We start from the raw sequence: 14,623 nt of genomic DNA, 5'->3' as shown, positions 1-14,623 counted from the left end.
AGTCCCATTTTCGCAGCGCATACCCTAGAATCCATCATGGTACACTGCAGTGCTAATAGTAAATCTACTCTATCTGGATGTATACCAAACCACTACTATATTTAAGTGCTTTTCCTAATAGTTGTTTTTGGCAATCCATGCAGTTTATTTCCTTGGACCTTTTTGCAATAAAAATTGGTTTACAAGTGGCCCAAAGTCTAAAATTTAAAACACAAAGATGTGTATGTTCCAAAAAATATGGTAGCACATCAGTATAGGGTGGGGGTGGGACCAGTCAGAAATCCTTTGACACTCCAGTAAATATTTATTTCTATCATTTTATTAAATATTTCAAAGTAGCTGGGCATATCCAAAAACAAAAAGTCACCCCATTCATTAAACGGTAGAACATTTAAAATGTAGAAAAGCAAACATGGCTTTGCTACTTGCATCACAAGCTACAGACTTCTGCTACTCAAGTTTGCTAAATGATTGCACACATGTTCATATAGCTGTTAACATGTGGGTTGATTCTGGAAATGTAATCTGTACCTTCTGTCACAGGATATAAATTTGTTCAAAGGGAAAAATGGAAAAAGTATACTGGACACAAAATAAAAATGAGACAGTCCTGTGTTGCTATATGTTCCTACTTGTATCGTAATATTCTACATAAATCCAGCTATGTAAAATGGTGTCCTTAGGATCGACCAGTATGTATATGTGTGTGTTTCTATCTCCTATATACTTATTTTTATTCAAGTTTATTTTTGTATTTATGTCATGAATATTTGATACGGTGACTTCAATATCGGTGTTATTGAATTTATGCATCCAAAGACTAGAACCACATATCTGCATTGCTTGAATCACTGCCCTCAGTGATAGGTTAAGTTCTCTTACTGTACGCTGAGAGACTAACACAGCTTGCTGCCTATCAGGAACTGGGAGTGAAGGCCAATTTACGGGCTTTAGAACAGTAAAAGACTGTGGCAAACTCCAGCAATAGTTACAATGAACTGGAAATGCTGACAATAATTCCTACTATTTTTTTTACAGGAACATAGCGCTTCTATAGATAAAAAATTCAAAGAAATATATATATATATATATATATTAATATATATATATATATAGATATATATATATATATATATATGTTTTATAATTAAAACAATACCAAAAAAATTTTTTAGAATTATGTATTCGTTTTAGGTATTTGATCAGATTTGGACCTACAGTATATGTCTACTCATTTTCTCTAAAAAAGTAAATAACTGATTGTAACAAATAGCCTTAACATTTGTAGAAATGTCATCCTCTAGAAACACATCATGTTAGGGGTTCTTCGTCGGTTACAAATGTATGTGTGTGTGGCTTTTTATATCCCTTCGTTTTGACTGGACGAATATATTAAAATAAAAGGCAGAAAGATAGGCAAGCCTTCCCACAGTAACCCTGAACGATTTCCTAATGATTCAGACCGAGACGGTGATGTCAGCACTCCTGATTTTCTGTTTAGTTTGGCACTGAACCCTTGTCTCGAGACACAGAGGGAAAGTCAAAGTAACGAACAGATGCTGTAATTACTCAGTTTGTTGGTATTAAGTGCAAGACACCCCCACAGCATCTGAATTAGTTTATTGTACAATAATATGTAACAAAGAAAAAGTTCCTTTGTTTAAGCAACATCTATTCAAAGCCCTTTTATTAGCTGTTTCTAGGTAGACTCTAGCTATATTTTGTTTTCAACTGTAAAGGATGCACAGATATGTTTATTGGGACTTGCAAACGGCTGCACCATTACATATCATCATTTGTTTATAACTGTTGAATGTCTCTTTCTTAGGATCATCTCCTTTTGCCTGCTACTAGCCATAACAAGGGAAGAAGACCGAAGATGTCCCTAGTTCTGCCAGCTAACGTGAATGGCAAGTATCATTTTAGAACTTTTGCAGTTATGTTCCAGGATCAGGGAAGTGTTATAGTCCATCATAGTCAGTGTCGAGGGAGTTTATTTTTTCTCGTTCTTGTGAATTGTGAAACTAAATGTGGCTGAAGTCATCTTGGGTCCAGTGAAAATGGCTCTCTTGGATTTGGTCTAGGTCCCACACCCTGATTCAGCTGAGGCATTTCCTCAGGGTTTATCCAAGGAGAACATGCTTAATGTACAGGGATTGTCTGTTGGCAGACAGCATAGTTCCAGTAACAAAGCCATTTAAAACAAAAAAACATCTGAAATGAATTCGACTGAAGAATAGCAAATACAAGAATTCCAGTTGAGAAATAAAGGAATGAGCTGCAGATTGCAATTCAAGTGGTTTAGTCAGAAGTTACCTGTACTGTTCTTTTATTATTATTATTATTATTATTATTATTATTATTATTATTATTATTTTAAAATGCTTTTATTTAGTTTAGACATTTGGATTTGGTCTCCGTTTGTTCTATTTATAAACTGTAAAAGTGAAATTAAGCTTGAGAGAGGTTGAAACTGCACCCTTTCCAGTTATCTTGGCTCTTACTGGTCTGTAAAATAGGTCTGATACCACATTTGAAGCTCCATTGCACTGAATGCAGGCTGAAGTCAAAGCTGAGGAAACAAAAAACATCGAACCAAGGTTTGTCCCCCATGGGGAAAATGTGCAGGGAGCTAGACTAGACAGCACAGCGAGTTGAGTTCCAAACCTACTCCCTGCAGGCAGCAGGAGATGCAAAGAGGTTTTGAAAGAGTAGCTATTATGTGTTAAAGCTGTTACTTTCCCAGGCCATAGGGCTAAATATTTAACAAAGTATTTGTTATTTTTGCAAATTGTCTGGGTTTGGCAGGAGAGTTCAGGACAGTGCAGTTTTTTTGCAATAATGTGTTTTAATTTGGTATATAATTCTGAAAATAGGATTATATTAATAAATGTACTTCATTTTTGAAGAAATTATAATTTTATCTGCCCAGTGGCTCACCAACAGCATGGCTTTCCTGATCTGATTTAAAAATGAACTGAACCATATACAGTACCTTTCCTTTTTCCAGTAAAAATACATGACTACATATTCTTGTTAAAAAAAGCAAAAATATTTAGTTTTCAGTGTGTAATGAGAAAACCCAGGGTTTAGTTTTTCATTGATCTTTTATAGCAGCTTTACAGTAGCTGCATACTTTCCCCCCCAAAAAATGACCTTGTGTCAAAAAGGCAAATGTCTCAGTCAATAGTAAAGCCCTACTGTGATTTAAAAATAGGAGATGTCATTAATTTAAACACATTTAACTAAAGATCAGCCCATCATTTTTCTCCACCTCTGCCAGCCTGTATGTCTTGGCAGATCATGTTGATTTTGGTCTCAACAATTTTATTTAACACTAGCAGGATGTATACAAACAAATTACAGCTGTTGGCATTTGACCACATTTTTGCTGGTCAAAGCCAGAAGATGAAACAAACTAATCAGCCTGGATCACTGCTGAGGTTAACCTAGCAAAATGTAAATGATTTTAGTAAGAAATGGGGCCTTAAACCCAATGGTTTGTATTCCTGTGGCTAGAGCCTCAACTATGCACAACTTCACTTTGCTGAATTCACAAAAAAAAGTTCAGCTAAATGTTTTTTTTGTTTGTTTGTTTTATTTGTGTTTCCAAAGACCATAAACTGCTATATGCTGAATTGTTATACTCAGTATTAAATGTTTAACCTCAACTTCAGTTTCCCCTTGAAAAAGAATAGGGCATTGTGAAATGTAGTTATTTTGTGCTGTTCTAGAGATAAATGGTAATGAGAAAGAATCACAGGACTGCTTGTTGGAAGGAGAAGGATGGCTTGAATTTAATATCCAGATCTGAAAACCACAAAGCACCAGCAAGATGAGCTGTGTGTGAATAAACCAACAGCAGCCTAATCCATTTGACACATCTTGACTGAATCAGTGTTTTCAGGAAGAACGAGCTAGAATTCCTCCCAGGCTAATCTCATGAACCAAAGTGGAGAAACAGTGGCTCTGTAGCTATCCACTTACTTGATGAGGAAATATCTCCAATTGTGTGTGCATTGAGACTATTAAAATAATTTCTCTTTTTTTACTATTACACTTCTAGGTTCAGATTTCAGTTTGTATATGTGCTACTGACGATTAAAACAAAGTGAATGTGTGTGTGTGTGTGTGTGTGTGTGTGTGTGTGTGTGTGTGTGTGTGTAATTTTGGAAACACCAATGTAAAGTCACTTAATAGGGCACTGGGCCACCACTTGCGGCTAGAACAGCCTGTATGCTCCTTGGCGTAGTCTAGCAGCCTCTGGAATTCTGCAGGAGGGATGCAGCACCAGTCTTCCATGAGAAAGTCAGTCAATTCACGCCTGGTTGATGAAGGTGGAAAACGCTGTCTCAGGCGTCATTCCAGAATATCTCATAAATGCTCAACTGGGTTCAGATCCTGTGACTGAGAATGCCATGACATATGGATAACATCAGTGTCATGCTCATCAAACCATTGGACGACCACACATGTTCTGCGTTATCATCCTGGAAGACAACCCCCCCCCCACCCCCCAGGAAAGAAATCCTGCAACATGGGGTGAAGATGATCAGTCAGTACCATTAAGTAGCAATGAGCATGAATGAGTGCACCCAAACCATGTCAGGAAAATGCATGCCAAAACATTACGGAACCACCAGAACCCTTCACTGTTGGAACCAAGCACTCAGGGCTGTAGAGTTCTTTAGGTTGGCACCACATGTGCACTGTTCCACTGCACAGTTTTTGAGAACATGGTGAAGGATGATTCATCTGACCATATCACATTTCTCCACTGCCTGGTAGTCCATTGCCTTTGCTCTTTGCACCACTGGACTCGCAAACGTGCATTGCCAGGTGTGATGAGCGGTTTGTGCACTGCAACCCGACTATGGTATCCCAATCTGTGGAATTCTCAGCAGACTGTTTTTGATGAAACTGGCTTCTCGTGTCCCAGTCAATTGTTCTGCAGTTGCTCGCCTGCTTTTCCTTGCACTTTGAATTAATGCACAGATATCACAATCCTGGAGTATGCACTTCAGCCCACTGTTGCCCTTTACTGATGATGTCTTTCTCTCGGAGTTCCATGCTGACATCACCTTCCTCGTGAATCATCAGCAAGTTGAGCTCTCTTGGTCACTGAAGCTCCTGCCAAATGTGCCCCAACAATCACCCCTATTTCAAAGTCACTGATGTCTCCTCTAGGCATAATTATAGGCAACCAGGCCTGTCCAGCATTTTTATACATGACCCTAAGCATGCTGGAATGTTATTTGCTTAATTAACGCATGAGCCACACCTGTGTGGAAGCCCTTGCTTTGAGTATACTTGGTGTCCCTCATTTACCCAGGTGTTTCCCTTTTTTTGTCCACTACCTGTGTGTGTGTGGTAGATTTTATATATATATATATATATATATATATATATATATATATATATATATATATATATATATATCGAGAGAGAGAGAGATATCTCACAAATATTTAGGCAGTGTGTGCATTATTTAAACTACTGAGGAAACATCCAGTGAGCTATTGTATAATCAGACACACCCCCCAATATTACTTTATGAATGTACAAAAAATTTTGATACATCGCTGGAAAGATTCATATTCTGTCAAAACCCTACCCAAGATGTCTTGGTGCAGCAACAGTTAAGCTGTAAGGGTCTTGAATTTACATTTTTAGTCTTCTTTTAAAAACATTTAAATTAGACTCCATCTGGAATGATTTGGTGCAGTTGATGTGAAAGAGGACCATGTAGCAAGCAGTACTGTAATTTAAGGTTTTTCCACTGTAATGCACATCTGTTTTTATTGTCCTTTTGCCATTCTAATATGTATGTGTGTGTGTTGTTTTAAAACAGTTATTATAATTGGAAATTATACTGGAACATTCATAGCATTTGTTTGATTAGGAATCATTCCCATGATTCAGAAACAACCAATCACACTGCTGACACGGCACAGTTACTGTGGAAACGAGCAATAATATCTTAACATATTACAGCTAAAAAAAATGTATCTTCTGACCCCCCAACTTTTCCCACTCTCACTGGACATCTCTTGGGAGTTTACTTCTGCCAGAAAATAAGTCTAAACCAAAAGAACAGCAGTGATCTGTGGCATGCAATCGTTTCTGTTTACTGTACTGTCCAATGGCAGGGCTTTTAAATTGTGATTGGTCCCATTTTAAAATGTTCAAAGGAATTGCGAGTAGTTAAGGCTGGAGTGCAGGTGCAATCGTCTGGCAATTCAAAGATTTGAGTTGTTGTCTACTGGTAAAGTCCATAATGTGGGCAGGATATCCACATTTCCAGCAAGCCCTAGTTCAGCGCTGAGGTGCTGGTTGAGTACTGACCAGGCCAGACTGCTTAGCATCGAACTTGGTACCACTGTAGATAGCCAGCTGTTAAGTTTGTGTTGCTTACTTACTTGAGCAAATGTGAGAAATTATGGCATAAACAATATAGGCATACTTTTTAAAAGAAACTTCATACATCATACTCCTTCATAAAACAAACTCGGTAGCAGATGTTTCTCACTTCTGTTAGTACAAATCCTTGTGAGAGTACCCGTGTATATGTTTCTTGTTAATTTGAAGTGTGTTTTTAGTATGAAGCAAATTTGGACCAGCCGTGGTTTTATGGTTCTCGTAAGGTCTGTACTAATATGTCAAAAATTAAAAAATGCCTCTCCTTGTGTTAAGACTTACTGTAAAACATTTCTTGGTTATAGTGTTATGGTATGGTAATGACATGAATATAAAAAAAGTTTGGGGGAACATGTACATTGTAGAAAAGTTAGCTAATTTTAATTTAGCTAATGTTAATTTGTACTTACACTATTTTTTTAAATTATTATTTTTTTTTTTTAATTTAGTGGTCGCCAATTATTTTTATTGTTTTTCTCCCCAATTTAGTAATGTCCAATTATTTTTAAGCTCAGTCCACCGCTTTCACCCCTGCGCTGACTTGGGAGGGGCGAGGACAAACACTTGTTGTCCTCCAAAGCGTGTGCCATCTGCTGCCCGCTTCTTTACACACAGCAGATTCACCATGCAGCTACCCAGAGCTGCAGTGTCGGAGGACAACGCAGCTTACAGGCAAGTCTGCAGGTGCCTGGACAGACTACAGGGGTCACTGGTGCGCTGTGAGCCGAGGACACTCTGGCCGACGTAGCTCTCGTCCTCTGTCTGCAAAGGAATAGCCTGGACTCAAACTGTCGACGTTGACTATAGAGCACATCCTGCACTCCACGCGGAGCGCCTTTACTGGATGCGCCACTCGGGAGCCAACTTACAACTTATACTTCATTAGATGGACCTGTTATTTATTTTACAATTAGAACTGTTTAGTTTCTGTTTAAACTCTTCATGTAACAGTTCTATTGACAAAACAACATTATGAATGTTGCCATTTGTAGAGCGATCAGTGTTTTGCTGATGTGAGCAATAAGGTCACTGTATTTATTACTAGCCAATAAGAATCTAGGCGGATATTGTCTGAAATGCTGTTTATATTTTTGATTATGTAACTTTGAGAGAGTTGGAATGTGCCATTGCCTTTCTAATACTGTGTTATCTTTGACCCAGCAAGGAACTCAGCAGCGTGTGCTGAGCAGCGAGCGTTTAATTGTCCTCATGCAGAGCAGAGATAGCAGGTAGCAGTGACAGGTGGTTAAAGACAATGACTGCAGGTCTTTCCACTATTGTTTTAGTTCACGTTTTAACCATATTGGTGGTCCTGTCCACACAACAACATTGTGTTTTCTATTTCCATTGCAATGGAATTGCATTGGTGTTGAAAACAATAAAAACAATTTTAAAAGTCTTCATGTATATTGTTTTTCTGTTTTTAAAATGTGATGGATTTGTCTTCAGTGTCTGTTTATCCCTCTTGTAGTCACGTACATGGGGCATACTGCATTCTTGTGCTAGCAGGGGTTAATATGATCAATAGGGGAAAGAAGATGAATTCAGATTTAAGGCTGTGTTTTTTTTCATGGTTTATTGCAGATTTCACAATTTCTGTGAAATTTACAGATTGCAGTGCAATATGTAGTTCCATGTGAATTCCCATTTCTAAAATAATAGTGTAACTAAACATATTTATCACTTAAATGAAACATTTGCTGTATTTATTTATTGACACACTACCTGTTACATTGCACATGCCTGTTTTTACATTTATTCATGTTTTAATTTTGTTTGATAATTCACTGATGTGGAAAACAGAATGTATTTAAAAGGTGGACATATAAAAATGAAATATTCTATAATTTAGCATTTACTGTTTTTCAGGCATTTCAGCATTTACAAATATTTGTTGTATAATAATTAGATAAAGTGATACATTTTGAATGTGAAAATGCTATCTTTTCTTTTTAATAAATATTACATTTAATCATGAAATATCTTGAAGTACCTCTTTTTTAGAATGTGAAATAAGTCATTTTTACCACATGGAAAAAATACAGACCTAATTATGGTCAATTCATATAGGGTGTGCTGTGTAAGTTAAAAAGTAATCAGTGTGGTCTAAGTTATCCTAGCTCCCTGAGTCATACAAACAGAGAAGGTTACAATATTAATGTTTCAGCAGTGTCTACCGGAATCTCTGTTTTGAATTGTTTGTGCTGATCAAGTGTTTAATTGTGAATCTGGTGTTTTTTACTGAAGGGCTGGCAGCTATCCAACATTAGCAACAATTTTAAGAAAACCCCAAACATGAATAATTACTATGAACAAAGGAGTTCTTTGTTGGAAGAGGTTTCTGTGATAATATCCCCATTTTACTATAAAAAGTGCTATTTCAACCAATGCTTTTATTTAATTTGGTATTTGGGGCACTGTGGCAGGCTGGCGAGTGGATAGAGGCCCAGAGACAGACTGCAGTTCAAAAAAATAACTGTTTTATTATAAATAAACAAAAATAAAGTGCACAAGGGCAAAATAACAGATACTCAAACACAAATAAAGCAAAAATAAAACTCACAAAAATAAAGTTTCCAGGCTGGGCAATGCCTTCACTGGATTTAGAAAATTCAAAAAACCACAAAACAAACACCAACCTGCTTCCTCAGCTCCCTTCTCCCAAATGAGAAGCTGAGGCCTCCTTTTATATCAGGTGGCTGGGCGCTGATTGATCGTTAATCAACCTAATCAACTAATCAACCCCAGCCACCTGAACATAATAAACCCAGGCAGGCAGGGGAAGTTAACCCCATCCCTGCCAATTTAAAAGGGCAGAGCTTTGCTCTGCCACACACCTCCCCCCATGTACAACGTACACCGGCCGCAATCGGCCAACTCCCCCCCCCCCCCCCCCCCCCCCCCAAGAGTCCAATTATGTCCCTTGGGTGGGCTGTTATGGTGGGTGGTGGTGGGCGGGGTTGATGTCGGAGCCCCCAAGCCTTCTTTGGTTGAGGGGGCCCCGAATGTCCAAGGTAGCATGGCGACGGCGGCCCGGCTCCCTCTGGTGGCGGAGGCGGCGACGGCGGCCCGGCTCCCTCTGGTGGCGGAGGCGGCGACGGCGGCCCGGCTCCCTCTGGTGGCGGAGGCGGCGACGGCGGCCCGGCTCCCTCTGGTGGCGGAGGCGGCGACGGCGGACCGGCTCCCTCTGGTGGCGGAGGCGGCGACGGCGGCCCGGCTCCCTCTGGTGGCGGAGGCGGCGACGGCGGACCGGCTCCCTCTGGTGGCGGAGGCGGCGACGGCGGCCCGGCTCCCTCTGGTGGCGGAGGCGGCGACGGCGGACCGGCTCCCTCTGGTGGCGGAGGCGGCGACGGCGGACCGGCTCCCTCTGGTGGCGGAGGCGGCGGCCCGGCTCCCTCTGGTGGCGGAGGCGGCGACGGCGGCCCGGCTCCCTCTGGTGGCGGAGGCGGCGGCGGCGGCCCGGCTCCCTCTGGTGGCGGAGGCGGCGGCGGCGGCCCGGCTCCCTCTGGTGGCGGAGGCGGCGGCGGCGGCCCGGCTCCCTCTGGTGGCGGGAGGCGGCGGCGGCGGCCCGGCTCCCTCTGGTGGCGGAGGCGGCGGCGGCGGCCCGGCTCCCTCTGGTGGCGGAGGCGGCGGCGGCGGCCCGGCTCCCTCTGGTGGCGGAGGCGGCGGCCCGGCTCCCTCTGGTGGCGGAGGCGGCGGCGGCGGCCCGGCTCCCTCTGGTGGCGGAGGCGGCGGCGGCGGCCCGGCTCCCGGGTCTGGCTCTGGGGGCGGCGGCGGCTCCTCCCTCTCTGGCTCTGGGAGCGACGGCAGATCCTCCTCCCTCTCTGGCTCTGGGAGCGACGGAGGCTCCTCACCCCTCTCTGGCTCTGGGAGCGACGGCGGCTCCTCACTCCCTCTCTGGCTCTGGGAGCGACGGCAGGCTCCTCCTCCCTCTCTGGCTCTGGGAGCGACGGCAGATCCTCCTCCCTCTCTGGCTCTGGGAGCGACGGCAGATCCTCCTCCCTCTCTGGCTCTGGGAGCGACGGCAGATCCTCCTCCCTCTCTGGCTCTGGGAGCGACGGCAGATCCTCCTCCTCTCTCTCTCTCTGGGAGCGACGGCAGATCCTCCTCCCCTCTCTGGCTCTGGGAGCGACGGCAGATCCTCCTCCCTCTCTGGCTCTGGGAGCGACGGCAGATCCTCCTCCCTCTCTGGCTCTGGGAGCGACGGCAGATCCTCCTCCCTCTCTGGCTCTGGGAGCGACAGCAGATCCTCCTCCCTCTCTGGCTCTGGGAGCGACAGCAGATCCTCCTCCCTCTCTGGCTCTGGGAGCGACAGCAGATCCTCCTCCCTCTCTGGCTCTGGGAGCGACAGCAGATCCTCCTCCCTCTCTGGCTCTGGGAGCGACAGCAGATCCTCCTCCCTCTCTGGCTCTGGGAGCGACGGCAGCTCCTCACCCCTCTCTGGCTCTGGGAGCGACGGCAGCTCCTCACCCCTCTCTGGCTCTGGGAGCGACGGCAGCTCCTCACCCCTCTCTGGCTCTGGGAGCGACGGCAGCTCCTCCCCCTCTCTGGCTCTGGGAGCGACGGCAGCTCCTCACCCCTCTCTGGCTCTGGGAACGACGGCAGCTCCTCACCCCTCTCTGGCTCTGGGAACGACGGCAGCTCCTCACCCCTCTCTGGCTCTGGGAGCGACGGCTGCTCCTCACCCCTCTCTGGCTCTGGGAGCGACGGCAGCTCCTCACCCCTCTCTGGCTCTGGGAGCGACGGCAGCTCCTCACCCCTCTCTGGCTCTGGGAGCGACGGCAGCTCCTCACCCCTCTCTGGCTCTGGGAGCGACGGCAGCTCCTCACCCCTCTCTGGCTCTGGGGACGACGGAGGCTCCTCACCCCTCTCTGGCTCTGGGAGCGACGGCAGCTCCTCACCCCTCTCTGGCTCCCGGGAAGGCGGCTCACCCCTCTCTGGCTCTCGGGAAGGCGGCTCACCTCTCTTTATTGGAGTGACCGGTGGATCTCCCATGTCTACCGCCAGGTAATTAACCACCATGAGAGCAACCTCTGGGAAGGATATTGGGTGGTGTTGTTCCTCCCACTGTTCCCACCTCTCCCCATCTCGACGCCACAGTGTGTTGATAACTATGGGGAGATCGTGGACGAGGTCTGCCTCAGGGTGCATCAACCAGTCCCAGATCTCCTGGGACGGTGGTGAAGGTGGTGGTGCTGGAGGTAGTGGGGTGGCCCCTGATGCCCGGGGTGAACAAGGCACCTCTTCCTGGGCCTGGTTGTAGGGGCATCCTGCCCAGTTGTGGCCGTCCTCCTCACACCGGCCACACCAGTTTGCCGGTGGCACGTCTGGGCAGGATCGCCAACGATGGTCTTCCTTCCCGCACCAGGAACACCAGGGGAAGAGGCTGGCCGGGTCCTCCAGCGGTGGCTGCAGCAGCTTACATTTCTTCAGCTGCTTTTCCTGCCTTTGCCGCTGTCTGCTCTTCTTTCCCATTTTTTTTTTTTTTTTTTTTTTCAAAAAAAAAAAAAAAAAAAAAAAAAAAAAATTATCCCAAAAATTCCACAAAAACAAAAAAAAAATACTGCTCTGAGCCTCTAGGTGGCGCTATCCCACTTCTGACACCAAATGTGGCAGGCTGGCGAGTGGATAGAGGCCCAGAGACAGACTGCAGTTCAAAAAAATAACTGTTTTATTATAAATAAACAAAAATAAAGTGCACAAGGGCAAAATAACAGATACTCAAACACAAATAAAGCAAAAATAAAACTCACAAAAATAAAGTTTCCAGGCTGGGCAATGCCTTCACTGGATTTAGAAAATTCAAAAAACCACAAAACAAACACCAACCTGCTTCCTCAGCTCCCTTCTCCCAAATGAGAAGCTGAGGCCTCCTTTTATATCAGGTGGCTGGGCGCTGATTGATCGTTAATCAACCTAATCAACTAATCAACCCCAGCCACCTGAACATAATAAACCCAGGCAGGCAGGGGAAGTTAACCCCATCCCTGCCAATTTAAAAGGGCAGAACTTTGCTCTGCCACAGGCACTGAGTGAGCTCTAATAAAAAGATGGTGGCATCTGATCAATATTACCATGCCTTAACACAGCCAGTTCCAATTATATATTTAAACAAGGATTTTTTTTTTTAAATGCCTATTATAACTGTACCATTTTTGCGTGAGTATACATTAATTTATTGTTAATCCCACCCTGGTAAATATTAAATTAGTTGAAAGCATGTTACCTGCACACTGGTGATATTTTCTGATAATTGCCATGGTTGGCGTTAAAAGAACCAGGCTCGGCTGCAGTAATGTAACTTCATATCTCTTTCCACATGCTTGGGTGACACCCTGCACATAAATACCATGTGCAGTATAAGTTTGTCAAGCCTGCTGTTTAGTTAAGTCTTTTAATTCAGTTCTGATCTGTTTGTCCTGTCGTGCACAGGTCTAGAATTTGACAATTTAGCTGTAAAACATATTTATGACATGTCCCATTTATATATACAGACATTCTTGTACAGTTTGCATGATTAAGTTTAGAATTTTTTTTTTTTTTAATTGGTTATGCACTTTGAGAAAATAATTTAACCTGATGACAATATAATAATAATAATAATAATAATAATAATAATAATAATAATAATAATAATGTATTCACAACTTCTTTGCTCCAGGACTGTTTTCAACTACAGTATGCTGTAGATTATTTTAGATGCCCCAGACATTACTTGCACTGTAGGAATTAACAAATAGCAGCAGAAATATCCACCACCATATTTTTGATGATTGAAGAAATTGTTATTTTTATCCCTCTTCTGAACCAAATGTTTATTTGGCTCTGTACACTAGAGTCAAGTTTGAGGTTTAATGGATTCAGCACGTGTTTGAAAAATATTAGAATACACTGTAGCCTTAAGGAACTCACTCACTGAGTGCTAACTCTGTTGGAGAGGCAGTAAACTTTGTAATGTATATCACATGCGTAATGTCCATATGGTTTATATTATGTGCATCCGGATTAGTGAACAAAGAAGTCACAAAGAAAGATTAACTCTGAAACCATAGTAGATTTAAAAGAAAACTCCAGTGGCACTGCACACCGACAGCATGGTTTTATTTTATTTTATTTTTTTGTCTTTGTTTTGTGTTGTGTGTTTTTTTTAAACATACGAAAATGTTTGTTATCTGTAGAGCAGAATTAATGAGAGAAAAAGGGGAAGAAAAAAATGTATTGAAGTAAAGACCGAGTACCATTAGAATTAACATCATGACGGCAAAGGATATATGCTTCCTGTTAATTGATGGATAAACATCAGTTAATCGGTGTTGCTGAAAAGCAGTTAGTAAGGAGACATTTTAGAAAAAGAAAAGTTGAATCAGACTGCATAAAGACGTAGCTTTTTAGTATTTCTGTGCTCAGTAAACATTTTGACTCAGTGATATGACTATACTTCTACCAAAGCCTACTGATTTTTCTTTGAATAAATATCTAAGAAAGACAGTAAAGTATAATTGCTTTTTTTTGTTGCTTTTTGCAGAAAGTCTAATAAAGAACGAGGACTATGAAGTCATGATGCAGATAGACTGTGAGGTCATGGATACCAAGATTCTCCACATCAAGACCTCCTCTATCCCACCAATCCTGCGGGATCCACGGGACAATCGCACCAACTCCTTCTACCACTCGACCTCAGCCAGCAACCAGGCCACTCCAGTTGGAGTTATTGCTGAATCTATGAAATAAGAACTAGAAACAGGCATGCTGTCAACAATTTAGTAGACTTAGATATTGTTTCCTTCTTCATCAGTTTGTCTGAGTTGATATATTTATTTGTGCTTGCCAGCTTTGCTGTTTTTATTGCAGTTCATTGATCATTGTTGGCATTATTATTGGTGTCAGTGTGTAATTTTTAATGCCCTTCTGTTAAGCTTCTGAAGTGCCTTCTCTTGACAGTTCCCTGTGGTCTCCCCTCTTTGTTTCTTTTATTTTAGTTTCTGTTGCTGCAGTAATTTATATAACAGGGTTTCACCCCTAATATACTAAACAGTAGAAAAATACATGAAAGGGCAACAACCCAACATGCTCACCTGTGTGATTAATTTCTTCATCTCCTTATCCCTTTGTCTTCACAATCTCAAACACGTCCTGTTCTCTACAGTAACTATTCCGTTCCATTTTTTTCTGTCTATTACCTGTTTTTGTGGAATAGTTCCTTCTC

The 14,623-nt window shown here is 43.0% G+C and overlaps 1 protein-coding gene across 1 annotated transcript in view; it reads left to right on the top strand.

The window, feature by feature from the left end:
- Positions 1 to 14,623, top strand: part of atf6 (activating transcription factor 6) — a 53,741-nt gene extending 39,118 nt beyond the window's left edge. The window contains exons 15-16 of the mRNA XM_041270932.1: positions 1,829 to 1,910; positions 13,943 to 14,623. Of these exons, the coding sequence (XP_041126866.1) occupies positions 1,829 to 1,910; positions 13,943 to 14,148 (288 nt within the window). The 3' untranslated portion in view covers positions 14,149 to 14,623. The remainder of the gene's footprint in view (positions 1 to 1,828; positions 1,911 to 13,942) is intronic.

Source organism: Polyodon spathula, chromosome 14 (assembly GCF_017654505.1).
Source record: "Polyodon spathula isolate WHYD16114869_AA chromosome 14, ASM1765450v1, whole genome shotgun sequence".
NCBI classification, from domain to species: Eukaryota; Metazoa; Chordata; class Actinopteri; order Acipenseriformes; family Polyodontidae; genus Polyodon; species Polyodon spathula.
The sequence above is the reverse complement of the archived record's forward strand: the minus strand, read 5'-3'. Positions and strand labels throughout refer to the sequence as shown.